This window comes from Procambarus clarkii, chromosome 2 (assembly GCF_040958095.1).
Source record: "Procambarus clarkii isolate CNS0578487 chromosome 2, FALCON_Pclarkii_2.0, whole genome shotgun sequence".
NCBI classification, from domain to species: domain Eukaryota; kingdom Metazoa; phylum Arthropoda; class Malacostraca; order Decapoda; family Cambaridae; genus Procambarus; species Procambarus clarkii.
The window spans coordinates 51,948,537-51,958,826 of NC_091151.1; the positions used below are offsets into that span (position 1 = coordinate 51,948,537).

Here is a 10,290-nt window from a genome sequence, read left to right on the forward strand (position 1 = left end):
GAACCCCATCAACCAGGTATCAACCAGGTTGATGGCGTGCAGATGGTCTAGGTTAATGACATATGAAGAGAGAGAATGTGCTGTAAAATATGCATACTTTGTTTACATAAATACCAACGAGTCCGAAATATCAAGCTAATCATCTTTCTCCAAAACACTACACAAAACACCCACAGTATGACTAAGGGGGAACCAAAACGGTCAGGAAATAGGAGGGTGTGTAAGGGCCCGCCCGGCCGGGAATGTCTCCCACACAGGTCGTCATCTGCCTGTCGTGTACTGCCAAGTAGGGGGACTATGAGGAAAGCTTCCCGGGCGAGTCGTGGCTGCAACGAATGGCAGCGTCCAACAATGCTTCACTGGAAGGCGTCAGCGGAGTGCAGGGCCTCCAGGACTTGGAGAGGCGACTCGGCACTCTCCGAAATTGAAGAAAAATAAAGTTCAACACAATAGCTGTCTCTATAAATCTTGAAGGGTTGCATACACCATTTTGTGTTGCTAGTTCGCGGGTCATTGGTAAGAATTTTTTTTAGAAATATACATCCCTATTGTGTGTGTGTGTGTGTGTGTGCACTCACACACACACACAGCCTGGGGGCCTGGTAGCCTGGTGGATAGCGCGCAGGACTCGTAATTCTGTGGCGTGGTTTCGATTCCCGCACGAGACAGAGAGAAATGGGCAGAGTTTCTTTCACCCTTAATGCCCTTGTTACCTAGCAGTAAATAGGTACCTGGGAGTTAGTCAGCTGCCACGGGCTGCTTCCTGGGGTGTGTGTGTGTGGTGTTGGGGAAAAAAAGTAGTTAGTAAACAGTTGATTGACAGTTGAGAGGCGGGCCGAAAGAGCTAAGCTCAACCCCCGCAAACACAACTAGGTGAATACACAACACACACACACGCACACACACACACACACACACACACACACACACACACACACACACACACACACACACACACACACACACACACACAATGTGTATTGATCTTTGAGTACCTGGTAGAGCTAGGATTTATCTCCTCCCCAAAAAAGAACTAGGAAACAAAAAGCTGGCATACCAAAAGGGGAATTATGAGGAGATGAGAAGTTTCCTAAATGACATACCATGGAACACAGACCTCTGAGCTAAGTCTGTACAAGACATGATGGACTATGTCACCCAAAAGTGTCAGGAGGCAGTAAACAGGTTTATCCTGGCCCGAAAGGAAAAATCCGAGAAGCAAAAGAAGAATCCATGGTTTAATAGGGCATGTATGGAAGCCAAGGAACTGAACAAAAGGGCGTGGAGGAACTTTCGGAATAATAGAACACCAGAAAGCAGCGAGAGATACCAGAAAACCAGGAATGAGTATGTTAGTGTGAGAAGAGAAGCAGAGAAAAATTATGTAAAGGATATAGCAAATAAAGCCAAAACCGAACCAAAGCTACTCCACAGTCACATCAGGAGGAAAACAACAGTGAAAGAACAGATAATGAAACGTAGAACGGGCGAGGACAGGTACACAGAGAATGATAAAGAGGTGTATGAAGAACTCAACAAGAGGTTCGAGGACGTCTTCACAATAGAACGAGGTGAGATCACTGCGGTAGGAGAGGGGGCAATATACCAGGCGGACCTGGAAGGGTTCGAAATTACGAGAGATGAGGTCAAGAGACACCTGTTGGATCTGGATGTGAGAAAGGCTGTTGGTCCAGACGGAATCTCACCATGGGTACTGAGTGTGCAGAGGCACTTTGCTTGCCACTCTCCATAGTGTAAAGTAGGTCACTGGAGACGGGAGACCTACCAGAAATGTGGAAGACGGCGAATGTTGTTCCAATATACAAAAAGGTGTGACAGACAAGAGGCACTGAACTTGCCTCTTGTTAAGGCCAGCGTCCTTAACTTGTATACCATGCAAGGTGATGGAGAAGATCGAGAGAGAAAACCTAGTAACACATCTGGAGAGAAGGTACTTCGTGACCACCCATCAACATGGGTTCAGGGAGGGTAAATCTTGCCTTACAGGCTTGATAGAATTCTATGACCAGGTGACAAAGAATAAGCAAGAAAGAGATTGCTGGGCGGATTGTATTTTCTTGGACTGTCGGTAAGCCTTTGACACAGTACCGCATAAGAGTACATAAGTACATAAGTACAAGTACATAAGCTGGAGAGACAGGCAGGTGTAACTGGTAAGGTGCTCCAGTGGATAAGGGAGTACCTAAGTAATAGAAAGCAGAGAGTTACAGTGAGGGGTGAGACCTCAGAATGGCGTGAAGTCACCAGTGGAGTCCCACAGGGCTCTGTGCTTGGACCTATCCTGTTTCTGATATACGTAAATGATCTCCCAGAGGGTATAGACTCATTCCTCTCAATGTTTGCTGACGATGCCAAAATTATGAGAAGGATTAAGACAGAGGAGGACTGCTTTATGCTTCTAGAAGACCTAGACAAGCTGAAGGAATGGTTGAACCAATGGTTGTTAGAGTTTAACCCAAGCAAGTGCAATGTAATGAAGATAGGTGTAGGGAGAAGGAGGCCAGATTCAAAGTATCATTTGGGAGATGAAATTCTTCAAGAGTCAGAGAGAGAGAATGACTTGGGAGGTTGATATCACGCCAGACCTGTCTCCTGAATCCCATATCAAGAGGATAACATCAGCGACATATGCCAGGTTGGCCAACATATGAACGACATTAGAAACTTGTGTAAGGAGTTATTTAGAACTTTGTATACCACACATGTCAGACCAATCCTGGAGTATGCAGCTCCAGCATGGAGTCCATATCTAGTCTACCATAAGACTAAACTGGAGAAGGTTCAAAGGTTTGCCACCAGACTAGTACCCGAGCTGAGAGGTATGGGCTACAAAAAGAAACTATGGGAATTAAACCTCACGTCGCTGGAAGACAGAAGAGTTAGGGGGAGACATGATCACCACATACAAGATTCTCAAAGGAATTGATAAGGTAGATAAGGACATGCCATTTAACACAAAGGGGCACATGCGTTAGGGGACACAGGTGGAAACTGAGTGCCCAAATGAGCCACAGAGATATTAGAAAGAACTTTTTCAGTGTCAGAGTAGTTAACAGATGGAATGCATTAGGCAGTGAAGTGGTGGAGGCTGACTCCATACACAGTTTCAAGTGTACATATGATAGAGCCCAATAGGCTCAGGAACCTGTACACCAGTTGATTGACAGTTGAGAGGCGGGACCAAAGAGCCAGAGCTCAACCCCCGCAAGGACAAATAGGTGCTTGCTGGGATCCACAAATTTCCCGTTCACGAGTAAAATCTGGAACGGGCTTTTAAAACCACTCGAAAACACTTAAACAATATTAAATCTGAAGATACAGTCAGCTTTTGAGGTTTCAAATAAAAACTCTGATATCCACAACTCTGACACTGTAACATATATACAAGCGAACACGGCAGATTTTGAAAGAATTGGCAAGGTAGCGCCAAGGTAATAATAATAATAATAATAATAATAATAATAATAATAATAATAATAATAATAAATAATAATAATAATAATAATAATAATAATAATAATAATATTAAAGTCTTCAATTGGGCAGCTGAAAATAACATTATGTTTAACAGAGATAAATATCAGATAATTAGGTATGGTTAAAATGAAGAACTTTATAACCAATACAATGAACAAGATTCAATAAGATCTAACCACAGAAGTAACAACATGTAAAGGCCACTTTAGTGGGAAGTAACTAAAATGTTCCTTGTATACAAATTATTTGTGCTTTCCCGCATCGAGTACTGCTCGGTATTCACTTCCACTTTTAAAGCAGGAGAGAGTTGTTAAAAAGAAGGAATATAAAGGATATATGAGCAGGCATAAACACGATAAAGTGTCTATAATATTTGGACCCACTGAAAAATGCTCTCTAGACAGGAGACGAGAGAGGTGTCACATAATATATAAGAAAGATGCTAGAAGGTCAAGTCCAAAATTTACACCATAAAATATCAACGTATTGGAGCGAAAAATTTGGTAGGAAATGCAGTATAGACCCGGTGAAGAAGAGAGGTGCCACCAGCACGATCTGAGAGCACTGTTCCAACACCAGAGGTCTACGGCTAGTCAACATCCTCACACTAAACATAAGATGCCTGAACAAAAGTGGAAATTTTGAAGCGAAAATTTGACATGTTCGTGCAGGAAGTAACAGACCAATTGGGTTTTTGCCGCTAGGTTCGAGCTACGAACGGCCTCCTGAGGCCATGAGGCCTCCTTGCCTCCTGGCAAGGAGGCCTGGTCGACGACCGGGCCGCGGGGACACTAAGCCCCGGAAGCACCTCAAGGTAAGGTACGAGCAGCTCTAAGCAGCAGCCTGTTGGTCCAAGTTATCATAAGCCTGACCCAAAAACAGGGTTTGGGAACGAGAACTCCAAGAACACACACCAGATATATTCATAACACTTTGTTTCCAGAATCTTGAGCAACCAGTTTGAAGTACAAGCAGCCGAGTTAGACCTGGCACTAATGAAGACCAATCTTGAGGTTATCTTGAGATGATTTGGGGCTTTAGTGTCCCCGCGGCCCGGTCCTCAACCAGGCCTCCACCCCCTGGAAGCAACCCGAGACAGCTGACTAACACCCAGGTACCTATTTTACTGCTAGGTAACAGGGGTATAGGGCGAAAGAAACTCTGCCTATTGTTTCTCGCCGGCGCCCGGGGTCGAATCCGGGACCACAGGATCACAAGTCCAGTGTGCTGTCCGCTGAGCCAAACTCAGAAAATAGAGAAGCGACGACGTTTCGGTTCGTCCTGAACCATTATCAAGTCGTGTGCTTGATAATGACACGACATTATAATGACATGACATTATAAAGGTCCAGGACGGATCAAAACGTCTTCATCTATTCATCTTCTGATGTGTGATTTGATCATCATATCTTCAGCCACGTTATTGTGACTCATCGTCTGCACCCGGCACTATATATTATACAATAAAATACCTCCTTTGCCTGATCTATTCTTTTCCTCTCCTCACTTCCCCTCACCAGGGAAGGAATCTTTTCTCTATGCAACACACACATTTCCTGTTCATATTTGTTGTTCTCCTTTGAAGCTGTTTTCAGTGATATTCGGAAGTTTTCATCACCAAGTTTTAGATTATTTGTTATTCTAACAGTAAATTTATTTGTTCTTGCCTAATTTAATATAATTCAAGCAAGTTTAATAGCCAAATATAATTAAGCTGTATGTTGTTACAGATTTTTCACTGTAAAATGGCTTGGATTTGTGAATATAATACACATCAAGTAATTCCATTACGCTCTTTTGTAAAGTTAACTGTGATGCTGTTGTTGGCTGTGAGGTCCACCAGCTCACTTTTGACAGCTTGCTGTGTTGCAGATAAATTTTGTATGTGGATGTGTGTGTGTGTGGGAGGAGGCTGACTGGGGTCCCCCTTGTGGCAGGCGGGTATGCCTGTGTGTGTGTGGGAGGAGGCTGACTGGGGTCCCCCTTGTGGCAGGCGGGTATGCCTGTGTGTGTGTGGGAGGTGGCTGACTGGGGTCCCCCTTGTGGCAGGCGGGTATGCCTGTGTGTGTGTGGGAGGAGGCTGACTGGGGTCCCCCTTGTGGCAGGCGGGTATGCCTGTGTGTGTGTGGGAGGTGGCTGACTGGGGTCCACCTTGTGGAAGGCGGGTATGCATGTGTGTGTGTGGGAGGAGGCTGGCTGGGGTCCCCCTTGTGGCAGGCGGGTATGCATGTGTGTGTGTGGGAGGTGGCTGGCTGGGGTCCCCCTTGTGGCAGGCGGGTATGCATGTGTGTGTGTGGGAGGAGGCTGACTGGGGTCCCCCTTGTGGCAGGCGGGTATGCATGTGTGTGTGTGAGAGGTGGCTGACTGGGGTCCCCCTTGTGGCAGGCGGGTATGCATGTGTGTGTGTGGGAGGTGGCTGAATGGGGTCCCCCTTGTGGCAGGCGGGTATGCCTGTGTGTGTGGGAGGTGGCTGACTGGGGTCCCCCCTTGTGGCAGGCGGGTATGCATGTGTGTGTGTGGGAGGAGGCTGACTGGGGTCCCCCTTGTGGCAGGCGGGTATGCATGTGTGTGTGTGGGAGGAGGCTGACTGGGGTCCCCCTTGTGGCAGGCGGGTATGCATGTGTGTGTGTGGGAGGAGGCTGACTGGGGTCCCCCCTTGTGGCAGGCGGGTATGCATGTGTGTGTGTGGGAGGAGGCTGACTGGGGTCCCCCCTTGTGGCAGGCGGGTATGCCTGTGTGTGTGTGGGAGGAGGCTGACTGGGGTCCCCCTTGTGGCAGGCGGGTATGCATGTGTGTGTGTGGGAGGAGGCTGACTGGGGTCCCCCCTTGTGGCAGGCGGGTATGCATGTGTGTGTGTGGGAGGAGGCTGACTGGGGTCCCCCTTCTGGCAGGCGGGTATGCATGTGTGTGTGTGGGAGGAGGCTGACTGGGGTCCCCCTTGTGGCAGGCGGGTATGCCTGTGTGTGTGGGACGTGGCTGGCTGGGGTCCCCCTTGTGGCAGGCGGGTATGCATGTGTGTGTGTGGGAGGAGGCTGACTGGGGTCCCCCTTGTGGCAGGCGGGTATGCATGTGTGTGTGTGGGAGGAGGCTGACTGGGGTCCCCCTTGTGGCAGGCGGGTATGCATGTGTGTATGTGGGAGGAGGCTGACTGGGGTCCCCCTTGTGGCAGGCGGGTATGCCTGTGTGTGTGGGACGTGGCTGGCTGGGGTCCCCCTTGTGGCAGGCGGGTATGCATGTGTGTGTGTGGGAGGAGGCTGACTGGGGTCCCCCTTGTGGCAGGCGGGTATGCCTGTGTGTGTGTGGGAGGTGGCTGACTGGGGTCCCCCTTGTGGCAGGCGGGTATGCCTGTGTGTGTGGGACGTGGCTGGCTGGGGTCCCCCTTGTGGCAGGCGGGTATGCCTGTGTGTGTGTGGGAGGTGGCTGACTGGGGTCCCCCTTGTGGCAGGCGGGTATGCCTGTGTGTGTGGGACGTGGCTGGCTGGGGTCCCCCTTGTGGCAGGCGGGTATGCCTGTGTGTGTGTGGGAGGAGGCTGACTGGGGTCCCCCTTGTGGCAGGCGGGTATGCCTGTGTGTGTGTGGGAGGAGGCTGACTGGGGTCCCCCTTGTGGCAGGCGGGTATGCCTGTGTGTGTGGGACGTGGCTGGCTGGGGTCCCCCTTGTGGCAGGCGGGTATGCCTGTGTGTGTGGGACGTGGCTGGCTGGGGTCACCTTGTGTGAGGAGGGAGGTACGGTGGGGTGGGTGGTGGCGGCCTGGGGGGCTTCCGTGTCTCCATCTATTTTTCACAACACAACAACATGTCACAAAACTGGCACCACCAGCACGGAGGGCCACCGCGCGTGGGCGAACTGGCCGAGGAAACTGTTGCTTCTTGTTTTCTTATTATTAATTCAAAGATTGCATTATTTTGTTTATTAATTCAGCAGCTCAATATATCCGTTGACATTATAATGTGTCTTTCGTAGTAATGAAGCAGTAAGATCGCCTTTTTCCCCTTATTTCCACGGCATTAGGTTCTCTCCCCTCTTATCTAGACCTCTGCGGTCTACAGAGGTCTTAGTGTTTACATTCACTTCTGTCTTCATACACGTAAACAATTTAGGCTCAGCACTGAGCAGCAATATTTATAAATTTGCAGACATTACGAAAATTTGGGAGGAAATAAATTCATAAAACTCTAAATCACTTCATAATCATCTAACATGGCTTTTGCAACAGCTGCAACATTGCCAGATTAACGCAGAAAGTGAGGAAAGTGAGTTGTGAGACTGGGTAATGATGACAAAGTTACAAGATAGTTACAGTTGGATAAAACTGAAATTGCGAAGTGTCAAGGTAAAAATGATAGTGTGGTCATGGTTAGTAGGAATTTAAAGCCAAAAATCCATCAATAAATGGTCGGAATAAATTAAATAGGATACTGGAACTGATTCCGTAGAAACGTTAGCAATAAAACACTTATGAAAGATGTTTATCTTCAGCGACATCTTGCGCTTGTTAGACCCCATATTTTTTCTAATCTAATCAATCTAATATATTAGATTATGGAGACAAATTTTGGTCGCCTCACTAGAGAACGGACATAAATTCACTGTATCTCGTTCAGAAAAAGATGTCATATATAATCTCAGAAATTTACATTATCTAGAAAGGTGAAGAGTTAGAGGTGATATGATTAATGTGTTCAAGTGGATGCATATATGTATGTATGTATGTACATCTATGTTGTACCTAATAGGCAAAATTGCCTAACAAGCCGAAATTTCCTGAAATAATATATATTAAAAAAAATTGTCTTATGGAATGATAAAGCCTTCCATTATAATACATATATTGTATATTTTAATTTGATTTAAAATATAGAAAATAGATCAAACCTAACCTACCCTAACCTAATCCACCTAGCTTAACTTATCCTCATGTAAACAAACCTAACATAACAAAAACAGTAATTCACGTTCCTAAAATAATAATATTAACTGAAATAACTTAATTTGAAAAGAAACATTTGAAAATACTGAAAATCGCTAAGCCTGTTAGGCACTCATAAATGTTAAACGCACCAGTAACCACAAGCGTCTCAGTCAGTACCTCGGGTTGGCACTAAGTTAGGTTACAATACCTTGGGTTCCTATTCCTGGTAACCCTATTTCACCGTGGGGGGGGGGGGGGGGGAGTAGGGACACGCGCCCTTACTAACATATCCTGCCAGGAGGCTTCCATTTTCCTGGCTATCAGAGGGAGGGTCGGCCAGGGAAATGTAGCGAGGCCGGGTGCTCACTAAAGGTGCCCTCCATCACTGCCGGAGCCTTGTTTATCTCCTCCTGGAAGGCTCGTGATGCTCAAGGTATATACGTTGAAGTGAGCTCAATTCTGGAGAGGGCAGTCCGCTGTCATCCGGCCCTCAGAAGGCCCCGCTGTCATCCGGTCCTCAGAAGGCCCGCTGTCATCCGGTCCTCAGAAGGCCCCGCTGTCATCCGGTCCTCAGAAGGCCTCGCTGTCATCCGGCCCTCAGAAGGCCCCCCTGTCATCCGGTCCTCAGAAGGCCCCGCTGTCATCCGGTCCTCAGAAGGCCCCGCTGTCATCCGGTCCTCAGAAGGCCCCGCTGTCATCCGGTCCTCAGAAGGCCCCGCTGTCATCTGGCCCTCAGAAGGCCCCGCTGTCATCCGGTCCTCAGAAGGCCCCGCTGTCATCCGGTCCTCAGAAGGCCCCGCTGTCATCCGGTCCTCAGAAGGCCCCCCTGTCATCCGGTCCTCAGAAGGCCCCGCTGTCATCCGGCCCTCAGAAGGCCCCGCTGTCATCCTGCCCTCAGAAGGCCCCGCTGTCATCCGGTCCTCAGAAGGCCCCGGTGTCATCCGGTCCTCAGAAGGCCCGCTGTCATCCGGTCCTCAGAAGGCCCCGCTGTCATCCGGTCCTCAGAAGGCCCCGCTGTCATCCAGTCCTCAGAAGGCCCCGCTGTCATCCGGTCCTCAGAAGGCCTCGCTGTCATCCGGCCCTCGGAAGGCCAGCTGTCATCCGGTCCTCAGAAGGCCCGCTGTCATCCGGTCCTCAGAAGGCCCCGCTGTCATCCGATCCTCAGAAGGCCCCGCTGTCATCCGGTCCTCAGAAGACTCCGCTGTCATCCGATCCTCAGAAGTACTCGCTGTCATCCGGCCCTCGGAAGGCCAGCTGTCATCCGGCCCTTGGAAGGCCAGCTGTCATCCGGCCCTCGGAAGGCCCGCTGTCATCCGGCCCTCAGAAGGCCCCGCTGTCTTCCGGTCCTCAAAAGGTCCCGCTGTCATCCGGTCCTCAGAAGGCCAGCTGTCATCCGGTCCTCAGAAGGCCAGCTGTCATCCGGCCCTCAGAAGGTCCCGCTGTCATCCGGTCCTCAGAAGGCCCCGCTGTCATCCGGTCCTCAGAAGGCCAGCTGTCATCCGGCCCTCAGAAGGCCCCGCTGTCATCCGGTCCTCAGAAGGCCCCGCTGTCATCCGGTCCTCAGAAGGCCCCGCTGTCATCCGGCCCTCAGAAGGCCCCGCTGTCATCCGGTCCTCAGAAGGCCCCGCTGTCATCCGGCCCTCAGAAGGCTAGCTGTCATCCGGTCCTCAGAATGCCCCACTGTCATCCGGTCCTCAGATGGTCCCACTGCCATTCGGTCCTCAGAAGGCCAGCTGTCATCCGGTCCTCAGAAGGCCTCGCTGTCATCCGGTCCTCAGAAGGCCTCGCCTGGGTACTGTCGAAAGTTTGCTCGCCGCTTCATGTACAATCATCTCTGGTTATCAGAAAAAAACGATCAAACTATATCCAGATCCTTCTTG

At 49.5% G+C, this 10,290-nt stretch overlaps 1 protein-coding gene across 1 annotated transcript; it reads left to right on the forward strand.

The window, feature by feature from the left end:
- Nucleotides 1-1,471: 1,471 nt before the first annotated feature.
- On the forward strand, nucleotides 1,472-10,063 carry LOC138366613 (uncharacterized). Its single transcript, XM_069327717.1, has 4 exons — nucleotides 1,472-1,672; nucleotides 3,337-3,452; nucleotides 7,715-7,751; nucleotides 8,735-10,063. Exons 1-4 carry the CDS (start codon nucleotides 1,472-1,474, stop codon nucleotides 10,061-10,063), a joined length of 1,683 nt encoding a protein of 560 aa, XP_069183818.1.
- Nucleotides 10,064-10,290: the final 227 nt, after the last annotated feature.

Coding starts and splice junctions, on each gene's coding strand:
- LOC138366613 (XM_069327717.1), top strand. CDS start 1,472: ATGAAACGTAGAACGGGCGAGGACAGGTACACAGAGAATGATAAAGAG. Junction 1,673..3,336: donor GACACCTGTTGGATCTGGAT/GTGAGAAAGGCT, acceptor TTAAATCTGAAG/ATACAGTCAGCTTTTGAGGT. Junction 3,453..7,714: donor ATTGGCAAGGTAGCGCCAAG/GTAATAATAATA, acceptor CTTTTGCAACAG/CTGCAACATTGCCAGATTAA.